General features: G+C 36.3%; 1 protein-coding gene across 7 annotated transcripts in view; it reads right to left on the bottom strand.

Moving 5' to 3' along the window:
• Positions 1 to 23,639, bottom strand: part of CPED1 (cadherin like and PC-esterase domain containing 1) — a 272,369-nt gene that overhangs the window by 157,211 nt on the left and 91,519 nt on the right. For all 7 annotated transcript variants that reach the window (XM_070616405.1, XM_070616407.1, XM_070616409.1 and 4 more), the window contains exon 7: positions 23,097 to 23,265. In XM_070616405.1, coding sequence (XP_070472506.1) covers positions 23,097 to 23,265 — 169 coding nt within the window. The remainder of the gene's footprint in view (positions 1 to 23,096; positions 23,266 to 23,639) is intronic.

Below are 23,639 nucleotides of genomic sequence, written 5' to 3'. Positions count from 1 at the left end.
ATACAGAAGAATGAATCATCTGTGCTTTTACTTCCATGGAAAATGTGTTTGAAACTGTCACAATTCTCAAGCACATACCCTTACACTCACACATCTAAAATAGCAATTCAACAACTTGAGCATTTGTGTAGCCTAATTACCTTTTGGAAACACTAAGAATATTTCTTTGCAAGTTAAATCAATTGCCTGGATCAAGAACAAATTTCATGTTGAGTCAAATGATTTAAGAACACAAATATTCTCATCATTTGTTTTAGCTCATCGAAAATTGACTTGCTTGAGGGTAAACCAAGAAAAAACTGAATTAATTGGCTGAACCTAAATTAGGATAGTTTTTACTCATTCCCTGGAATTAGATCAAAACTCCAATATTTAAATAAGTTTCATGCTTCCAGTGACATGGATAATTTTGTTCATTTGTACTTCTTAACAATTCTAAGCTTTAAATCATACATTAAACTGAGAAATTCAGAAAGCAGAGTCTATGCAATCTAATCAGTTTCATAGTTGAAAATTTTAAATTCTCCCATGTGTCTCTCAGAGAATTGATCAGAAGCAAGGTATAGGAATACAAAAGGCAGTGAACAGCATAAAAATTTAATTATTTGCTTTGAATGGTAGAACTCTGATTGCACTATATTCCACCTTCTCAGAGAACTGGCAGTTTATTGTCCCTTCTGGAAACTCTCAGTGTGATATAAAGGAGCAGAGAGATTTAACAGTAAAGAGCAAAGGCTAAAATTGTAAAGATTTTCATCATTGGATTCTCTATATGTCTACTCATTTTCTTTATATGAATGCCATTGTTCACAACTATTTTCCGTTAAAGTTAAAACACAAGCCTTCTTTAAGCCTCCAATAAAATAACGTCTGATAGCTTGTTTGGAAAACTTTACATTTTGTTAATTGTCTCATATAGAAAATGACATTGAAATCTGGTAATATTTCCAACAGGTAATACTTGTAAAAGGTAGTACAAAACTTTGCAAATAGGGATGCTTTTGGGAGAAAGATACCTATCTCATACATCTATAAATACTTTCAAATGAGTAAGAAAGCAAAAAGGGAAAATATTTTCCATTTATGTTCTGTATATTTAATGCAGGGTATCTATTATTAAGTTTCCTGGTCAATCACAAAAGGAAAAGAAATATATTCATTAAAAATAAAGAGTTCTGGTTGTACAATAAAGACAATGATAGAATAATATACTCTAACTTATGAGGGCTGTAGTGTTAAAGTCTGTTGAATCCATAGTAGATTTACTACAATTTTCTGCTATTTTCTTACATTTCTCTCATATCAGTTACCTTATACCTCTTTCTTACTAGTGTTCAAACAAAATTCATTGTTTTGTTTTTTAAAGGTTGTCACCTGAGCTAACAACTGTTACCAATCGTCTTTTTTTTTCTGCTTTTCCCCAAATCCCCCCAGTACATAGTTGTATATTTTAGCTGTGGGTCCTTGTAGTTGTGGCATGTGGGACGCCACCTCAGCATGGCCTGACGATTGGTGCCATGTTCACACCCAGGATCCCAACCAGTGAAACCCGGGGCCACCGAAGTGGAGCGCGTGACACGTGAACTTAACCACTCGGCCATGGGGCCGGCCCCAAAATTCATTCTTTTATATGAGATATTTCAAATGAGCATTTAATTACTATGCATAATTTGAAAGTTTATGATTTAGTATTCTAATTAAATACAATGCTATATAGCCCATATCAATGTCTTCTCATTGTGGTGCTGACTATCCACTTCTGAGTTCCCTGTTCCCAACTACTTTCTCTTTCATTGCTGCCAGAGTAATCTTTATGAAGCACAGCTCAAATCACATCATTCCTCTACTCATAGAGAATAGAAGTCCCCAATATTTGCAGAAGGAGGTGGTATAATAAACAGCAGAAACCCTTTTATACTTTTTGCTACAAAGAGACAGCTATTTTTATATGAGGATTCAAAAAGCAACACACACAATTCTTAAACATTTTAATTTCATTTGCTTAAATTTTTAAAATGTGACACATCACATTAACAAAATGAATAAAAATCAATAAGTTTCAGCATCCATTTATGATGAAAACTCTGAATAAAATGGGTATAAAAGGAAAGTACCTCAACAGAACAAAGCCCACATATGACAAACCCACAGCTAACATCATACTCAACAGTGAAAAACTGAAAACCATCCCTCTAAGAAGAGGAACAAAACAGGATGCCCACTTCCACTACTCTTATTCAATCTAGTACTGGAAGTCCTAGACAGAGAAATCAGGCAAGAAAAAGAAAGAAAAAAGCAACCAAAGCAGAAAGGAAGAAGGAAAACTGTCACTATTTGCAGATGATGTGATTTTATATATAGAAAACCCCCTAAGAATCCTCCAAAAAACTATTAGAAATAATAAACAAATACAGTAAAGTTGCACGGTACTAAATCAACATACAAAAGTAAGTTGCATTTCAAACACTAACAACAAAATAGCAGAAAGAGAAACCCAGACTACAATCCCATTTACAGTCACAACAAAAAGAATAAAATACCTAGGAATAAATTTAACCAAGGAGGTGGAAGACATGTACACTAAAACCATAAAACAGTGATGAAAGAAATCAAAGAAAACACAAAGAAATGGAAAGATTTTCATGGTTACGGATTGGAAGAATTAACATAGTTAAAATGTCCATATTACCTAAAGCAATCTACAAATTGAATGCAATCTTTATCAAAGTTCAAAGGACATTTTTCACTGGAATAGAACAAAGAATCCTAAAATTTACATGGAAAGACAAAAGACCCCAGATAGCCAAAGCAATCCTGAGAAAAAAGAATAAAGTTGGAGGCATCAAAATCGCTGATTTCAAAGTTTACTACAAAGCTATAAAAATCAAAACAGCATGGTACTGGCAGAAAAACAGACACACAGATCAATGGAACAGAATTGAAAGCCCAGAAATAAACTGACACATCTATAGACAGATAATTTTTGACAAAGGAGCCAAAAACATACAATGGAGAAAGGAAAGTGTCTTCAATGAATGGTGTTGGGAAAACTGGACAGCCAAAGGCAAATGAATGAAAGTAGACCATTATCTCACACCATACACAAAAATTAACTCAAAATGGATTAAAGACTTGAATGTAAGACCTGAAACCATAAAACTCCTGGAAGAAAATATAGGCAGTACATTCTCTGACATAAGTCTTAGCAGTATCTTTTTGAATTTGTCTCCTCAGCCAAGGGAAATAAAAGAAAAAATAAACAAATAGGACTACATCAAACTAAAAAGCTTTTTCATGGCAAAAGAAACAATCAACAAAATGAAAAAAAAAACTACCAATTGGGAGAAGATATTTGAAATCACGTATCCAATAAGGGGTTAATATCCAAAATATATAAAGAACTGATACAACTTAACAACAAAAAAACCAGCAACTCAATTAAAAAATAGGCAGAGGATCTGAATAGGTATTTTTCCAAAGAAGATATACAGATAGCCAACATGCATATGAAAAGATGTTCAACATCACTAATTATTAGGGAAATGCAAATCAAAACTACAATCAGATATCACCTCATACCCATCAGAAAGGCTATTATTAAAAAGACAAGAAATAACAAGTATTGGAGAGGATGTGGAGAAAGGCAACCCTCATACATTGCTGGTGGGAATGTAAAGTGGTGCAGCCACTATGGAAAGCAATATGGAGATTTCTCAAAAAATTAAGAATAGATCTACCATGTAATCCAGCCATTCCACTTCTGGCTATTTATCCAAAGAACACTAATTTGAAAAGATATATGCACCTTTATGTTCACTGCAGTACTGTTCACAATAGCCAAGACATGGAAACAAAGTAAGTGTGCATCAATGGATGAATGGATAAAGAAGATGTGATATATACACACAATGGAATACTACTCAGCCATAAAAAAACAATGAAATCATGCCATTTGTGACAACATAGATGAAGCTTGAGGGTATTATGCTAAGCGAAATAAGTCAGATAGAGAAAGCCAAAAACTGTACATCACTCATACGTGGAAGACAACAACAACAAACAAACACATAGATACAGAGAACAGACCAGTGGTTACCAGAGAAGAAGCCAGTAGGCAATGGGTGACAGGGGTAAAGGGGCATATTGTGTATGGTGATGGATGGCAACTAGACTTTTGGTGGTGAACGTGATATAGTCTATATAGAAGCTGAAATATAATGACGTGCACCTGAAATTTATATAACGTTATAAACCAATGTTACCTCAATTAAAAAAACCCATAAATTCCTTTGTCAATCTTATACAGCCAAAGTCTTTTATTTGCATATGGGTGAACTAATTGGAATTGCCAGGCATCTAACTTACAGAAACCTTACCCATAATGCATTGGTTATAATTGCAACTACAGCAAGAACATAAAAACACTTACAAAGAAATCTCAGGGCAGAATCTTTGCAGACTTTACAATCTCCCCATCCCCAAACTCTGAAAGTTGTTAAGCCACATGTAATTTACCTGCAATGTTTTCAAGCAATTTTCCTAGATTTATTCTTTATAAATCTTCAACTTTGCTTTTATGGAAACAAGTCTGTCTCTTTTTGCACTTATAGTTCACCAGTGCATGACGAGGGATGCATACAAATGCTTGCCTCAGGCATTGAGTTCTTGCATTCAGCAGTCAGCATGCTTTACAGCGGACACACAGAGCATTGCTTAACACCGCAAGTAGTTAAGTGGTAGTTAAGAGAGATTTTACTCACTGGAGATCTGAGGCCTAATCCTAATCATATTTACTAGTTCTGTCATCTCTACAAAATCATGACTCTTCACTTCCTCATCCATAGAATGGGTATAAAACTATCACCCAATCTTCCAGGGCTTTTAAAAGTATTAAATGAGACCACGCAGGAGAATACATTCAGAAGTATAAAATGCCAGTGGGGTCATTTTACGTTTTACGTGCAGGAAATTCAAGCTCTTCAGGATCTGATTCTAACATATCTTTTCTGGTTTCCCCCACTCCACAAATCCTATGACTTTTTCCCTTCCTTCTTTCTCCATCCCTCCCACTTCAGGCTATCTACGGATTCTTTCCACCTCAAAATAAATACACAAACTAGCCAAATAAGCCAGCTCATACATGTGAGACTATAACCTATGTTCAACCTGCATGCTTCCTGATGTCTTTCCAAAGTAAATGCAAACATCCTTGCCCCATTCCCAGGGAAGCCCTATTCATTTTTCCAAGCTTGGAAAAAAATACTACCTATTTTGTGAAATCTACCTCACTTTCCCCAGGCTAAATAATTCTCTCCTACACTTGACTAGCCCAGTAACTCAGCCACTTATTGCACTCTGCTCTGTAGAGTTACTTATAAATATGTCTTTCTCCCCGACTCACTGGAGAGTTCCCTGAAGGGAAGAACCAGCATTTCTCTTTTGAGTCCCTCTCCACATTGCCCAACACATAGGTATCCTTTAGACAATTTTAGAATACAACTCAGTTGAATTGACTATGAACAATTATTGACACAGTCAACATTGATTTTCCTTTAAGTTGTTTTTGACTCTGTCATCAAACACAAAAATTTTATTCATGCACGAAGGAATAGATTAAATACATTAATTTCTCACCAATTTATTATGGGGAGATTATATTGTTTCTCCACCTTACTTGATGAAGGACATTCAACCATTAGAAGCTTCATTCTCATCTGAGAGTAGAGAAGTCACCAGACAAGATACCTTCCCCCTCCTTTCTCTTGTTGTCTCCTGACCCCTAATTAACTACTTCCCTGTTCTCACATTTAAATTCTATTCTGCGAAACCTGTCGCTAATCTGCTATAAAGTGAAAATCTTTCTTTTCATTGGTGTGGTAGTTTGCAAAAACTGGTCACGAATTCTTCCCACCCCTGTAGGCACACCCTCTTGCGGTGTGCTTTTGCACTTCCGCCAGAGGTGAAGTCTATTTCTTCATCCCTTGAATCTTAGCTTTGGCACATATGATCTTCTTTGGTCAGTGGGACATTAGTAAATATGATGCAAACTGTTTTAACAAATTACTTCAAACCCAGCGACTTAAAACAACAGAAATTTATTCTCTCGCAATTCTGGAGGCCAAAAGTCTAAAATCCAGGTGGTTGGCAGGGCCACATTCCTTCTTAAGGCTCTAGGGGACAATCATTCCTTGCCTCTTCCAGCTTCAAGAGGCTGCAGGCACTCCTTGGCTTGTGGGTGTATAACTCTAATCTCTGCCTCCATCTTCACATGACCTTCTCCTCTGTGTGTCTTCTCTTCTGTCTGTGCCAAATCTCCCTTTGCCTTTCTTTTATAAGGACATGCGTCATTGGATTTAGGCACCACTTGGATAATCCAGGATGATCTCATTTTGAGATCCTTAACTTAATTACAGCTGCCAAGACTCTTTTTCTAAATAAGGTCACATTCACGGGTTCTGGGGGTTAGGATGTGGATATATCTTTTTGGGACACCATTCAACCATTATACAAACAAAAACTTGAAAAGAACTTGGCCTTTGGGGCTTGCTCACTTGCTATTCTTGGGAACCCTGACACTGCCACCATATGAAAGAACCCTGGGCAGCCTGCAAGATGATAAGAAATACATGGCCAAGTCATCCCCAAGACTCTAGCCAACAGCCAGGCATGAGTGAAGCCAGGCTAGACCATCTAACCCCAACTGAACTGTCAGCTACTCATATAAATCAGCAGAGCCTGTCCAGCCAACCACAGAATCATGAGACATAAGAAATATTTGTTGTTCAAAGGTGGTTTATGTTGCAAAAGCTAACTAATTTAATTTGCTTTTTGTTTATTTAAATTCTGTCTTCTTTTCTTCTCTTTTTGAAATGGCGTCTGCATCTCTGTCTCCTATAAACCTCCCATATGAGGGAGAAGGTAATCTGAGAACTTCACATTTATTTTCAGTGCTTAAGAGTGTAGTCTAATGCCTGCTGCTTCTGGTGTGGTTTCCTCATTTCAAACCCCTCCAACTTCACTCTGGCTTCCATCCCACACATTGAATAGATTTAATCCTTTCTGGGGTAGGCAGTTCCTAAGCATTCTCTTCTCATCTTCTTATCTGAATACATCATAGTTGACCGCTCTACTATCTTTCAAGGGAACTGACCTATGATTTGAGATCCCATCTATTTGAAAATAACCCTTAAACTCACGATGGCTGAGAAACAGGCACTTCTGCTCAGGCTGTTTTTACAGTAATGGGGACCTGGACACATGAGGCCTGCCTGTCACACTAGGAAGAGCAAGTAACTAGTTATCCTTCTCTTGTTTTAGAAGTGATAGGATACCTCTGCTGGAAATGGCAGGAGGGAGAGGGGCATGGGGAGGAGATTGGCAGGGAGAGAAACTGAACGAGTAAAGAAGCACCAAATTCTCAAGGCAAGAACTTCCCTGTGTAGGGCCCTCAGGCAGGGTATAGAGCAAAGGAGGCTTAAGAACCAGACAAATGGGTAGGAACCACATACATGGGTAAGCTGCTGTGAGATCAGGAACCTGTCTCCCATTCTACTTCTTCATTGCACAATTCTCTGTCCCACTCCCTTCCATCGGATCTATCTCAGGAAAGGGCACCACCATTCAAATAATGGCTGAAGAGCCATCTTTGAGCCATCTCTGTCTATCCTCTTTCTCAGCTCATCACCAATTCTTATTTCTCCACAAGGTATCCACTTGTGTCTTTCTTTAGACCATGATCTCACCAACTAGTCCAAGCCACCATCGTCCTCACCTGGACTCCTGAATAGCCTTGCCACTGATTTCTCTGCATCCCCTCACAACCCTATACAATCTGTTCTCCACACAGCAGCAGAGCGGGCCTGAAAAGGTAAAGCAAATTATGGCATTCCCCTATTCACCCTCTTTCAGTGGTGTCCCTCTGCCCATAGAAATAAAAGCCGAATTCCTTACTTTGTCTGTAAGTCCTGTGTGAACTGAACCTACCCTTTCTCTACTTCCTCCTCTCTACCAATATCACTTCCCTTTTGTTCAAAATGATGCACTTCCACTGCTTGTGATGTTCTGTGAACGGGCAAGGACTCTCCTACCTCAAGACATTGGAATTGTCCATTTGCTGGGTGTGTTTCATCACTAGCTCTTCCAACGAGGCTTAGTCCCCCCCATGAACTACAGCTCAGATGTCACCTAGTCAGGAAGATCTTTCTACTTCTCATAAAGTGGGCAACCCAGTCACTCTCTACACATCATCATTATTCATTTCATTCCTAACTATATTAAAAATCTACAATTATCAGTATTTCTTTACATATGTATAATTAGCTCTTTATCTGTATTTCATCTACCTCTCAATACAAGAATAAACTCCATGAAAGCAGGAACTCTACCTTGTTTATTATTATATCACTGGAACCTAACACAATGTCTACACATGGGAGTACCCAGTAAATATTTGTAGAAGGAAGAAAAACCTCATTTAACCCATAGAGAACTGTTCCTATTTTACAGATAGAGAAAGTGGTTCACAGAGATTGAAAGACTTGCCTGAGGTCATACAGTTGGCACCTCAGCGCGCCCATCCCCAGCCACTAGAGGTCATGCCTTGGGACTTTTCTTTTTAGTCCTGTAGATCTAGCACTACAGATCCAAGGCGAGTGATTTATTTCCCTCTCCTTTAGAGTAAAAGTGCAGTTGGATATTCGCTTATCACTCCGACTGAAAGGATGTCATCATTGTCCTATTCATATTTTTAAATCACACTTCTTTTCACTTTAACAGTAACTCCTCGAAAGCTTGAAAATGTAATATATTTCCTTAGCATAATGTTTTTCTTCTGTGAGTTCTGAGTTTAGAATAATGATTTCACTCTGTGACTTGAATACACGTTCTTTATGTAGATGACTTTGGTAATCAAGCACATGAGAAAATTCTCAAACCTTTCAAATGCATTTGGAAAAAATTCCGGATAGAAATCATTTTGGTACAATACTTTTTTAAACAGGTAGATGAGGCTGTGGTACCTGAAACTAATTGGACTCTGGAAGACAAGACGCCAGGCATAGGGAGGCTGGTTTAGAAGGGAAGCCACACAGAATATAGATATATATAAACACAGGGACACTTAGGATTTCTTCTCCTGTTTGCAGTCCTTTCCTCCAAATTTTAAAGACCTGTTTCAGAGAGCTTCTAAGAACTGGTTTCATAAGCACGGCAGTGGGGGCGAGAAGACAAGCTGTTATGAGACAAAGAGGATAGAATAGTGGGTAGAGGAATGCTCCATATCACTAAATGATGAAGTCAGAGAATAACTGCCTTACAGGCAGATGCTCCATAGAGATAGAACTAACAAAAGCAATGAAATATATCTAGATATTGCAGTAGATAGAACGCAGCAAGACGTATGTGTGCAGAATTCTGAGAATCCACCTTTATCTGCCTTACTAGCACTCAGAGAAATGAAAGACATATTTGCAGTTCCATACGACAATATTAGGTCATTTACAAAATTCAAAGGAATTCAAATTAAGCTGATGTGAGGTTCAAGTTGAAATCAAACAAGTACACACAAAAGATAATGGATAAAAGTAATGCATTCTCAGATGCTAAGTCTAAAATGCTAGTGCTAACTTTATGGTAATTTTTTAAAACCTGGTGTATCATAAAATCATCTTAAATGGAAAAACAATGTCCAATGACTGACAAATGCTGAAAGCATTCCAAATAATTTTGTGGCCCTGTGGCAATTTAAATCGTACTGTAGATTTATCACCATTCAGATTCTCTACTTAGTAATATAGCCTCCCCACCACAAGGATGGATTATCAGATAACATCCTAAAAATAAATATGATAATGCAATGAAAGAAAAAGGTCAAAGCTTTGCTGTCTAAGCATTTTTGCCTTCTTTTTCCCTTTCACTGTTGGACAGCTCAGGCTGTTAGTGCAATACCGAAAAAGATCACTTGAGGGCAATACAGTATTTGTGTTTTGCTTTCTCTCATAGCTATATAGGTTGCCTTGGTGACAAAAGATTGCTGTTTCTTTCAAATTTGAAACCACATTTTAATATATGGGAAGAAAAAGGCTGTACTTCATTTTAAACTTACAATGCATAAATCACATAAGACAAATGCAAGTCAGATTTTCTCCTGAAGCAAAAGTCTGTCTTCCTTTAGCAGACAAATCAGCTTTACCTAGTCGGTACAGTTGGGGATATTTTATATTTAGGATTTGTCACAGCCTTTGAGATAGATGTCAAAGAATAAAGGAAATTTTTAACAGAAATGGTTAAAATTACAAACATAATAAGCTTCAAAATGTACTGGTGGGGGGCTGGCCCCGTGGCCGAGTGGTTAAGTTCGCGCGCTCCGCTGCAGGCGGCCCAGTGTTTCCTCAGTTTGAATCCTGGGCGCAGACATGGCACTGCTCATCAAACCACGCTGAGGCGGCGTCCCACATGCCACAACTAGAAGGACTCACAACTATGAATATACAACTATGTACTGGGGGGCTTTGGGGAGAAAAAGGAAAAAAAAAATGTACTGGTGGGAAATTATTTTGTTTCTATACCCAAAGTTAAAATGTAAACATCATCTGTCTTCTCCACGGGGTACATATTTTATAATACTCTTAAGCATTAAAGTACTTAATTTGGGGGCAACACTTACTGCCATTGTCTTCACTGTTATTACTTTGCATTCACATACCACTTTGTAAAAGGGTTATTTTTATTGCTAATTATTTTTTTCTGCAATGTGATGAGTGCAGTGGAGTCTATTCCAAGCCATTTATCTCTCCTTCTGCCTGCTGAGTACTAGTATTGTGTGAGGCACTGAAAGTTTGTTTCCTTTTTATTTTTTTATTTTATCTTTTTGGTGAGGAAGATTAGCTCTGAGCTAACATCTGTGCCAATCTTCCTCTACTTTGTATGCAGGACACTGCCACAGTGTGGCTTGCCAAGTGGTGCGTAAGCCTGCACCCAGGATGAGAACCCAGGAACCAGGGGCCGCCGAAGTGGAGCGCATGACCTTAACTACTATGCCACCAGGCTGGCCCCTATTTCCTTTGCAAATAAAAAATAAACATAATCTCTTCTTTGAAGAATTCTAAACTTAGTTAGGCAAGTAAATTTTTCTTCTTCCTTTTTGTTCTCCTGATTCTTTGCTGACTTCATCTGATTTTTTTTCTCCCAGTATATTTTCCTGTCCTCAGAAGACACTTATCATTACCACAGCAATGGAAAACTCAGGCGAGCCCTGTGGTCAAAGTCCAGGAATCAAGATTTATAAAATTAATTCAGTAACTCTCCAGATGTCTGCACAGAAGTGGAAAAATTCAGGAAGACTGCGTGAAGTTTTGCCTTAATTCACAAGTCCACTACCAAAAGCTCCATCTTAATTCTGTATTGTGTAGAGGGTAGTGAAGGAAGGGATTACACAGCCGCTCTGTCTGTGGACATATTTCTGGCGTAGCTAGCTCATCTATTAAAGAAATAATGAGTAACTCAAAAATTAACATGGTGCTGTTCTCTGTGGATTCTTAAAGTATTTGAACTCAAAAATTAACATGGTGCTGTTCTCTGTGGATTCTTAAAGTATTTGAAACATTGCTTACACTGGTCCTCTTTTTCCATGCTCATATTTTACCCTAAAAACTTGTTTATTCTATAAACCTATGATCAGCAAGGTGTAACAGAAATCAGAGCAACACTCCTGTGCTGGGCAAAGGCAGAAAAAGGAAGAGCCTGCATAGACTAACTAATAAGAATTTCCAAGATGTTCACAGACCATTGACTCCTAGGCTCCAGTTGGAGAAATAACACTTGCTCTTTACCAGTCCTCAGCTGGTCCCCGTCCTCATCCCTGCGCAGGCATCCACTAGACGGCGCCAGAGAGAAGCAGGCTTTGAACTAGACAAGGGAAGGGGGTGGAGCCAAGGAGCAGGGAAATATACGTCCTAACATCCAAAATGCCACTGAGGCATTCCCTTTTCCATCTTTCAAGCATTCTGAAGGAATTCATTTACCTCTCCTGATTTCACACTAAAATCCAAGAGTATTAGCTAACCTTCACTTTTCTGGATATATAAGTAACACCTATCCATCAGTTTTCTAGTATTAAAGGAAATGATAATTAGCAAATTTATTCATTAGGGTTATGTTTTACCTTATATTGTCACTGTAACACATTATATATATATATAAAATATATATAATGCATACATGTCAGTTAATTATATTTGCACATATGTATCAATCAGGTCACTGTATTAGTTCAGAAGAGATACGTTTGCAGTAACAAAGATGTTGTATGTGAATTCATCATATTTATCTTTTGTTGAAGAACCTATTCAAATCATATTTTCCCAAAATGAGAGTTTTTGGAATGTTACAATTAATAAGGTACCTTTAATGAAAATGATAATGATAGGCAATCATTCAATGATGAACGTTTTTTGATATTTATCCCCAAGGCTTTGGGGATACGGACACATTTCCTGCTGTTCTAAAGCTTAGAGTCATGTGTTTAAATGATCATTTTTGATCAAATAAACATGACAATGCTTATGAATAATTTTCTTCCTATTTAGGGTAATAATCCAGGTTTAGCATTAAGAATTAATGAATGCACAAAATTACTTGACAAAAGTTTTATGAAACAAAGTTGGAGAATGAATAAATGAAATGAATGAATGAAATTTTTCAAAATGAGACAAAGTTGCCATCAACAGAACAAAAGTTGCCATGAATACTAAAAAGTTATTTTGCATTGATGCACTTTAAAATCATGCGCAGTTGCAAAACAATCATTCTTTTTCTAGAGCAAACACATATCTGAAATAATATTTAACACCAACGTGGGCTGATGAGAGAAGTGTTATTTTGCAATTATGATTTTGGTTTTGATTATAAGTCAGCTTTAGCCACATGTTTGTTTATTTAATTTTATGCCAGTTATCTATAATTTCTATTTATATAAAATCATACTTTAAAATGAACACCCTGATGCAATTTTTAAATTTAATCCGAGCAAGAGTAGATTAAGTAATACATCAACTCATTTTACGAACTCCCAGGAGTAAGCTTTTATTCACATTCTTTCTACAGCTGACATAAATCTCCCAGGCCTGCAGAAAGACCAGATGCTCAGTGAAAAAGTCTTTTACAAGGTCTGTTCCATAGTCTGCAGTTTTAGACATAAAATGACGACCAGGAGAAGAACACTTCCTAAAGTCGAAAACCCCTACTGTAACTTTACACCTGCTTCCAAAGACATTACTCATTTTTACCCTGGGAATATATGAGCTATCTCACCCGACATTATGAAAGGCGCTGCATAAATATTGACGACAAATGAGGCTAACTTCATCCCTGCAACTGTGTCATACTTCCAAAACTGAATAAGAGATATATGCACTCTCTAAAAAGGGTCCTTGTAAATAATAACATTACTCACTTCGCCAAAGTTCACTCTCTCCTCTGCGCACATTTGCTGATCGCATGCATGTGAGGGGGAAGTGCAGGCACAGGGAATGGAAGAATGGCCCCCCAAAGGCCAATGCAGCGGTGGTAGAGAGCTGGTGATTCAGAGCCTCAGACGGGGCAGGAGCTTGCTTTAACTTGGGTTTCCAGTAGAGACAATTCTCACTGACTTGAGAAAAGGCTCCAATGTCCTGTGTTTTCCCCTTTCTATCAAAGTGGTCCTGCCCAGAAATTTAGGTTATGATGTCTGTCTATCGCATTTACTGGAAAGCCACTGGAAGATCATTGCAAAATATAGGCTGAATTAGAACAGGTAGGGATTAAACAGACTTGGCAACACCTCACACAGTTAAACATTTTTAAAAGATCTTCAATTGAATTCAATCTAAGACACCTTTATCAAGAGCTGATGACATTCAAGGAATCCTCTTCACATAACTTTTGAATACCTAGTATCAACAAATGAACATCTTTAAATGTGGGATGGCTGATCAAACAATGAATTCATTTAAGTTATATCTCAACTAGACAAAGTAAGAGTTTTCACAGGTCTTCCTGCCAGAAGTCACAAATCACTCCAACAATACATTTTCATAAAAGCAGTCAGCTACAATCACAGCTATAAAGACTCTCCAGACGTCATAAAGAAGTTACAGATATGAGAGTTTCCTCCCTGTTGGATAACTTTACAATGGATGGAGGGATAACTTGTGACTTTGTACTCTAAGAACCAAATTTAAATTTACAATATTTCTTGCAGTTAATCTATATGACCTGTGTATATAGACAGCCATGGACACAGGTGAAGGAAGTTATAGTTAGAATGGTTGTTCTCCTTTTGAATTCATAGATATAACTGGAGTGTTTTATATTCTAATTGAGAGCTTTTTAGAGAAATTTTTGAATAAAATATTGCTTGAAATTGGATTTATTATATTCACCAAGAAAATGACATTGCTTTAAAAGCAGTAAAAATGGTTGCCTTAAAATCAGATCACAGGCTATAGTAAGCAAATCCTGCATTTGCTATTCATTTTCTTTCCCTTTTTCCATCTCCCTCCTCCTTTTAAATGTGAACATCCTTTGGAAACATCTAACACAAATTTTAAATTATTTTTATTGTATAGAAGGGGATTTTAGAAAAATTTAGTTTACAAAGCTTCTACTTTCCATTATGTCTCGAATTTGCATTTCTTAATATTTTTCAACTCTCTCCAGAGCTTTAGAAGATAAAACGTCTCAGCAGCAGACTTAATTGGAAATAAATGAGCTCATAGTTATATCTGTTATTACTTTCATACCTCCTTTAGCTGCCAGAATATTCTATAAATGGCCACTGATAACCAGTTTAGTGGGCTTGCCTCACTGCACAGTGAATAAATCACCACTGATTTAACTAAGTAATTTAGCTTCTGAATTCAGGACTCAGTACACACACACACACACACACACACACACACACACACACACAATGTTTTCTGGAATTTAAGAACAGTATTTGATAAAATTTTGATGTCATGGGGTTCGTCTTTAAAGTGGGTTTTGGTCTTGTCTTCCACATTAGCATTGAGAACTGTTTCTGTGGTTTTTTTCACATCTAAAAATATCAGGAGGAAGCAGTATTTTGGAGGATGGTCAAGAGATTTAACAGATAAGTACAATCTATTTTAGCTGAAGCAATAAATACTTCAGTTGAAGGGTAAATAAATATTCCCTTGTTTTTTGAAATCTATCTGTAGCATCAAGTGTAACTTTGACCTTGTAAGAAAATAATCACTCTCTGGCACATTAACCCAGGAAGCTGCACTACCTCCCTTTGAGGGCAGATAACAGCGTTGTCCGGAATAATCAGGCAAGATCTTGAAAAGACAAATCCCAAGGAGAGGATGAAAATGACAAGAACTGAGTGCTTTCCTGTGCCACCACTGCGGCCTGCATCTGTCCCGCAGACACAACAAAGACAGGAATAAGAAACAAAACAGTGAATAAAGCTTGAAAATCTAAAGCAAATCAAATCACAAAGAGCTTCCTTTTCTCATGATTTATCTTCAGGAAATGCATAAAAACTATCACCAAAAAAACGCATTATTTCTACCAGTCATTTCTACTAAGGTCAGGGGAAATGGCTTAAATAATGAAAAAAAGAAAAAAACAAAAAAGTTACTTGGAATATCTAGGAGTCTCAACGTCCTCTCAAGATAGATAGTGAACTAGTATAGGTGAAATGAGATAAAGCATGAATTTAACAAAAAAAGCCCAAAAAATAAAAACCTGTGTGGAACGGATTCCAAAAGCTGTTTTGAACTGGGCTGGCCAGTGGTGGCAATGGACAGGGGTGGCTGGAGTTTGGGGAGGGGGGCTGCTGAAGGCTTCTCTGAGCGGACAGACTGGAGGAAAGTATTTTTGTTGTACTCCTGCCTCTGCCCTGTGATCCCCTGGGACAATCACCTTCTGCTCCCTCTCTGTTAAAGACATGAAGTCCACCCCAAGATTGAGGTTGTTCCATTTCTTGGGGATAATGTCCTGCTCAGGTGACGCGTTGATAAAGCCACGCGAGATTACATCACAGTCGACATTCACTCCTCCACTCTATTCTCTCACAAACCCCGAGTTTGAGGGATTATAATAATGGGAAATGCCTCCTCCCAGGGCACTTCCTCAGAGTTTAGTGGGTGAAATTCTGACCAGAGAAATTGCCTGCTACAGTAGCAGCAGGGGGAAGTGGTCGAAAGTGGTTTTATGGTGCCTAGAATTCATCCTCTCCCCTCTCCGAGGCTTCACCTGCAGGACTGGCCTTCCGCAAACACTATAACGGCCAGAATAAATAGTATCTGCAAGAGAACTTACACTCAAAGGACAAAATAGGGGACACACGAAAAGTACAGCTACCTGAAAAGAAAGGCAATAAACTGAATGACATATGTCATGCTACTACAACTAGAGGACTAGGGGCGCAGTGGTGCAATGGATAGCGCACTGGACTAGGAGTTTAATGCACCAGGAGTTTAAAATAAGCATGATTAATATACTCCCGGAAATATTGGAAGACAGTAGCAAATGAAATATGGAAAAAGAATCATTGAAAAGAACTAAGAGGAAATATAGTAAGAAATCAATAGATGTAAGCAAAAATGCGCACAGTTCTTAAGGGATATCAGTGCAGGAGATGAAGGGGTCAAAATGTGAACAGAAGAAAGAAAGAAAAAAGAGTGCGCAAAAATACTTCAAGAAATCATAAAAACAAATTTCCCAGAATTAAACAGTAAAGACTTCCAGCCAAATTGCAAACACTCGCTAAGAAAAGAAACAAATCCAGGAGGATGAAACAGGGGAAGGAAAGGTGACACACTCCTTGATAAAATTTATTGTTTTGTTTTCCTTTTGAAGGAAAAAAAGACCATAAAAGGAAAAAAATGATTATTTCCACCAGAACTAAAACTCTACATTCTTTGAAAAGTTTAATAATAATTAATGAGAAAATAAACATGTGCATGTCTTCAATGAAGGGTGACCACCGTATGTTACATATATTAAAAATGCATAACTTTTAAACTTGAGAAAAGTTGAGCTTTACAGTGAAAAGCAGGAAAAGATATTTAAAAAGAAACAAAAAGGATGAATACTAAAGAAATAAATAAATAAGTCCTAACATAATCACAGTCTATGAAACTCAGTTAAAAATAATAAATTAAAAAACAGAGATTCTCAGATTGGATCAAAACAATAAATTCCCAGAATATATTAACTATGAAAAGATACATTTAATATAAAGACATGTAGAAAGGGTAAAAATAAAATATGTATGTGGGAAAACAAAAATATGAACCAAAAGAAAGCTCATAGTAATCTTAGTATCTGACTAAAACAGAAATTAATGCAATAGTATCCTAAGACAAAAGAAAGGTATTATATACCTTTCGAATATAGTATATACCTTTAGTTAAGGAACTATGGAGAAAGAAGATATAGGCATCATAAGTAAATAGATAACTAATAATATAGCTTCAAAATAGTTAAGCACAGAATGGCAGGGAGAAATAGACAAACAACTGTAGCTGGAGATTTTAACACATTCCACTTAGCGACTGTTAGATCAAGCAGAAAAAAACCCAGACATCTGCAAAATACAATTAATACGTACTTAATAAGCCTTTAAATATAGATAGAATTCTACACTCACATGTAGAGTTTTCCTTTTCAAGCACTCATGGAAGACTTGTTTTAAATAGAAAGGTTATTAGTCAATAAAGGAAAGCCTCAATAAATTTCAAGATACCAGTAGCATACAGAATATGATTTCTGATAATAATCCAATAAATTAGACATTCAAAACAAAAGGATAATTTAAAAATAATTTTATACTTAGAAACTGAAAAATGTTATTAAATACTTTGAGTTAAACAAGGCAAACATAAGAAATATTAAGAAACACTGAGAACTAAATAATTTGAAATTTATGGGACGTGACTACGGCAGTATATAGAAGAAATTTATAGCTTTATCCTTTTTTACCAGGAAACAAAAATGTTAAGCATAAAGGAGGCAAGCATTCAAATGAAGAAGCTATAAAAAGGACAAAAGAGCAAACAAGCAAAAAACTAGAAGCCAAAAACCAACAAAAATAAGGGCAGAAATCTGTGAAATTGTGAGCAACAACTTCAAAATGATGGGAAAGATTAACAAAATAAAGAACTAGTTTCTTTAAAAAGATTAACCAACAATAGAGACCCCAGCAATTCTAATCAAGAAATAAAAATTAAATATCTACATATCATAAAACGAAAAACATGAAATAAGCTATAGATACCACAGATATAAAAATTGAAGCATTATAGTAATCAGCTATACACTAAAGAATTTGAAAACCTACGCGAAATTGATAAATTCTTTAAAAAACGCCAAATTGCACAAGCAGAAATTGAGAACTTAAAATCAATCAAAATATTTTAAACAAATTGAAATGTTAATGCTATTGCAAAAAACCTCCAAATCTATTTTTTCAAGAGACTTGTACCAAATTCTTGAGGGTCAGTTAACTTCTATCTTATACAAGTTGTTCCAAAAAATTGAAAAAGAGTGAAAGTTATCCAGCTCTATTTTGTGAGCTCCTATAATCTCAACTGCAAAAACCAGATAAGAGAAATATTTAAAAATATAATTCTGTCGATATCATTCATGAACATAGATATAAAAATCATAATTAAACCAATCCAACAGAGTATTGAAAAATAGCCCCAAATTATCAACTAGGTTTTATCTCAATTATGCAGGGAGGTTTTCTTAAAAGAAAATCTAGCAATACTATACACCACATAAACTTGAGGAGGAGAAAAATCACACGATTATCTCAATCAATGCAGAAAAAAGCATTTGTTAAGTTCAAATTCTTTTTATGTTGAAGACTTCCAACAAACTAAAAATATAAGGCAACTTCTTTGACTTGGTAAGGTTTATAAATTCATATCTCTTTGAGTTATACTCTAAAAAGATTTAAAAATGAAATCATATGACTTCTGGGATTTGTTTCAAAATAAGCTAGTGTTAGGGAAGGAGAGTGAAGAAAATACAGATGAAGCAAGATTACCCACGAATTCTCATAGTTGAAATGGCAATGATGGCTACATTGTGATTAATTGTATTATTCTCACTACTTTAGCAGAGATTGTAAAGTTTAAACACCAAAAACCGACTGCAAGAATTTCACTTAGTGGAGAAACTTGAAAAGAATTCCCTTTACAATGAAGAACAATCCAAGAGTGCTCACTATCGTTTCTACTTTTAAAGAAAGTATTGGAGATTCTGGCCAACATTAGTACAGGAAAAGAAAGAAGGAAAGAACATATATGAGAATTAAAAGCAGAGAGATTAACATGACCTTATTTGCAGATAAAATGACCATCTGCTTAGTAAAACCAATGATATTAATAGTAAAACTATTGGAACAAATTTGCCAAATAGAAGTTCAACTTTAAAAACATTATTTCTCGGGGCTGCCCCGTGGCTGAGTGGTTAAGTTCGTGCGCTCCGCTTTGGCAGCCCAGGGTTTCGCCGGTTCGGATCCTGGGCGCGGAAGTGGTATGGCTCATCGGGCCACGCTGAGGCGGCGTCCCACGTGCCACCACTAGAGGGACCCACAACTAAAATATACAACTATGTACTGGGGGGATTTGGGGAGAAAAAGCAGAAAAAAAACCCCCAGTATTTCTCTATCATAGTAATGAGCAACTAGACAATATAATTTTAAAAACAATGTCAACAAATACTCTAAGGAATCTAGAAATAAACTTAACATATAAGACCTCTGTGGAGAAAAAAATTTAAACTCTAATAAAGGACAAAGAAAATGATATCAATAAATGCAGAGATTTAATATTATGAATAGCAAATTCTTCAAAAATTAAACTATAAATTCAATGACACTATATATTGAAATTCCAGAAGGATTTAAAAAATATGCTTTTATTCTAAAATATTTATGAGGAAATAAATGTCTATAACATAGCTAACTTAATCTTGATAAGGAAAAGTAGAGAAGGAACCTCTCCTGGCAGATATAAGACATACTTATACTGCCAAAATAATAAAAACAAAGAGGCCAGCTGGCACAGAAGAGGGCTCAGGAGCAGCTCCATATACATACAGGAACTTACTCAATAAAGATGATGTCAGATTCATGGGAAATGATGAGTTTTTAGCTCACCAGAATTGATTACATAAGAAAAAAATCTGGATCAAAAGTTCAAAAGTGAACTGTAGTTGAATTAAATATTTATATGTCCAGGAAAAATTATAAAGGGAATAGAAAAAATGGAGAAGCACATCTTTGTGACTTAGAAATAAGAAAGGATTTCTGGAACAAAATCTCCAATGCAGAAACTTAAGAAAAATTAATTTGATTAATCAATAGAAGACTTCTGATCAACAAAGGACACTGTGGATAAAGTTAACAAGATAGATGACAAATGGAGCTGTTTGCAAGAGATAGGTATCACTTTTCACTTGTTACAAGCTGGAAAAGCTCAAATGGTGGTCAAGTCATGGGGACAAGGAAAGTCGAACAATGGCATAGAAACTGATACAGGCATTCTGGAGGGCAAGCTGGCATTACTGAATTCTATCAAATGAAGCCATATCCTATGACCCAGCAATTCCAATGCTGACTACATATTCTCCAGAAAATCACATGCAGGTTCATATACAAGGATTTGTACATTTGAAGCTTGTTTGCTTTAGCTAAGAGTTACAGCAATCCAGATGTCTGTCACTGGAGGAGTGGACAGGAAAACTGTAATGGAATACACTTCATGGAATACTGTAAGTCACTAAAAAGCAACACAGCTGTTCACATAGCAATGTGGACAGTTCCTTCCTAAAAATACATAGTGGTACATTTTTAAAAAGTTAGAAAAATAAAAAAACACCTAATGTGATACAATTTATTTACTAAAATCACATGCATGCATAACAAAATAAAAATGCATATTTTACACGAATATATACAAAAAGATACACATTAATCATTATAATGGTGGCCTTTTGAAGGGGAGGGGAATTGAGTGGGAAATAAGGACACACTAGATTAAATAAATAGATAAAACAAGAAAGGAGTCTTGCACACACTGGTGGCGTAAGTTCCACAAGAATGGGATTTTGGTCTGTGCTCAATAAATATTTATTGCATCCATGAATGTGACACAAATTAAGGAATATGGTTTTAGTATTTCTCTATACCTGAGTTCCAAAAATTAGGTTGAATCATATGAAATTGCAATTTTTTGGAGGTGAAAAATGGCCAAATATCAGCAATTTCATATAATTCAAGCTAATAGAGGAAATTTGGGAATAATTAAAAGTACTTAGAGAAATATAAAAAGCTACTGCAAAGACTTATGGGAGATAACAAGAAAGGCAAACCAAATTAGATTCCACTTTTTCATGATTAATTAAAAAGTCTATATATCGATATAATTGAGATAGGATGATTATCCTTAAAATAAAGCACCCTTAAGAGCTAAGTCATCAATACTATTTCATTAAAATGTTAGCTATCCATTTTGTTAGTCAATCTAACACCTGTACCTTTTATCATGCTGGTCTGTTTTTTAACTGGCAATATTTAAATGGATCATTAAAAATTTTTCACAATCAGAAGATTTTTCAGAACTTAAAATGCAGTTTATGCAAGATAAATTCTGAAAAACATCAGATTCAGTCACTTTTGATTCTCTTGAAACTATGAAAGTCACTTGTACATTATTTTTTTTAACCACTTTACTCTGATTGAGATATAAAAACCTGCACATATTTAATATACAGAACTTGGTGAGTTTAAGAGATAAGTATACATCCACGAAGCCATCAACACAATTGAGTGATAAACATATCTATCCCCTCTTAAAATTTCCTCCCACCCTACTTATTTATTTATTTAGTGATAGGAACACCTAGCGTAAGATCTGTCCTCTTAGAAAAACCTAGTATTATGAACTGTAGGCACTATACTGTGCAGTAGCCTCTAGGACTTCCTCATCCTGCATAACTGAAACTTTGTACCCTTACCCTCACACCTCCCCAGACCCCTGTCCCCAGCCCCTGGTAACCACCATTCTATTTTCCGTTTCTGTGAGTTTGGCTATTTTAGATTCCTTCTCTAAGTAGGACCATGTAGTATTTGTTCTTTGAAGGAATTTTTGACCTGACAATGCTAAGACACTTGAACATTCTTTAATTTCTTCTCATTTCCTCTTACCTGTCTTCTGAATAATTATTTCTATAAAATCAGAAACTCCTTAAAATTTACCAAATACATTGTCAAGTAGACCTTATTTTCAACTGAGTTAACCTGAGTTACCTTTTTTTGTTTGTTTGTTTCCTGCTTTATCTCCCCAAATTACCCCGGTACACAGTTGTATATCTTAGTTGCAGGTCCTTCTAGTTGTGGCATGTGGGACACCACCTCAACGTGGCCTGATGAGCGGTGCCATGTCCTCGCCCAGGATCCGAATCAGCAAAACCCTGGGCCGCCACAGCAGAGCACGCGAACTTAACCACTTGGCCATGGGGCCGGCCCCTGAACCTTTTACAACTCAGCTTCTTGGGGTTATCATTAAGCTCTTCCCTGGAAACTTTCTCGTCATCCTTTCCACCATGGCTTACTGTACTAAGCACACTTGAGAGCACTGCCTTTTTCCTCTGCAACTATTCCATAGTGACTGGTTTAACAAAATAGGTATTATGCTTCTGAAGAATGAAGCAAAAAGCATAAGGGCAAAATTATATTTTGATTTGTTGTACTGACTATATTTTTCTTGAATAAATGGAAAGTCAAGAAAAAAGACTACAGCTGAGAACTAGCTGTGTAATGGGTCAAAGGACTAAACTAAAATGATGAATTGAGAAAAAAAGATGTAGCTTTTGTGATTCCTAGTGAATCAGGCTGTTTCGAGTTCAGTTTTGAACCTGCACCTATTAAGTGAAAATCTCTGCTTACAGCTACAATACAATGAAATCTTTGCTCAAGGGGATTTGATAATCATAAAGGTCGGAGAAAGGCAGCCCAACTCACTTTACTTATCTGCAACATACTTTGGGTGAAATTACAACTTCGATGGAAATTTTACCTTGACAGTGAAGCGTTTTTTCCTTGGTGGATTCCAAATTGTGCCAGTCGAATGAATGAATGCACGTAAAGGGGTTAAAGATGTCACCAACACATATGCTTTAAGAATCACAGACAGATCTTCAGCTCTAAAGATTGTTTCATGTGGAGCCAGGACTGTTGTTTGATTTCTAAAAAAGAAAACAATGTAGTTAATGTTCCACAATTGAGGGTGAGTATGTAATTTATAAATTACCTCAAAGCTTTGTATACCCTGTGTATCCTTTGTTGGACCCCAGCCTTCAGTGTGTGGGTTTCCTTAAACAATTTCACTGCTTATTAGCATCACCACCAGGGGACATACAAGTACAAAGAGAAGGGATCAAATTGATAAGAGTCCCTACTCCAGCAGATTTAATCTAAGATTTTTTAAAAAGAAAGAAAGGTAGGAAAATAGTACCTAAAATAAGGTTTAAAGATTTAAATTAGTCACATATGGTACCATTGCACCAAAAGTGATACAAATTACAGTTTAGGGAGCAGTGAAACACCTGAAATTTTCTGG

The sequence above is a fragment of the Equus przewalskii genome, chromosome 4 (assembly GCF_037783145.1).
Source record: "Equus przewalskii isolate Varuska chromosome 4, EquPr2, whole genome shotgun sequence".
In the NCBI taxonomy this organism is placed as follows: domain Eukaryota; kingdom Metazoa; phylum Chordata; class Mammalia; order Perissodactyla; family Equidae; genus Equus; species Equus przewalskii.
Note: the sequence above shows the minus strand (reverse complement) of the source record. Positions and strands in the feature narration are given on the sequence as shown.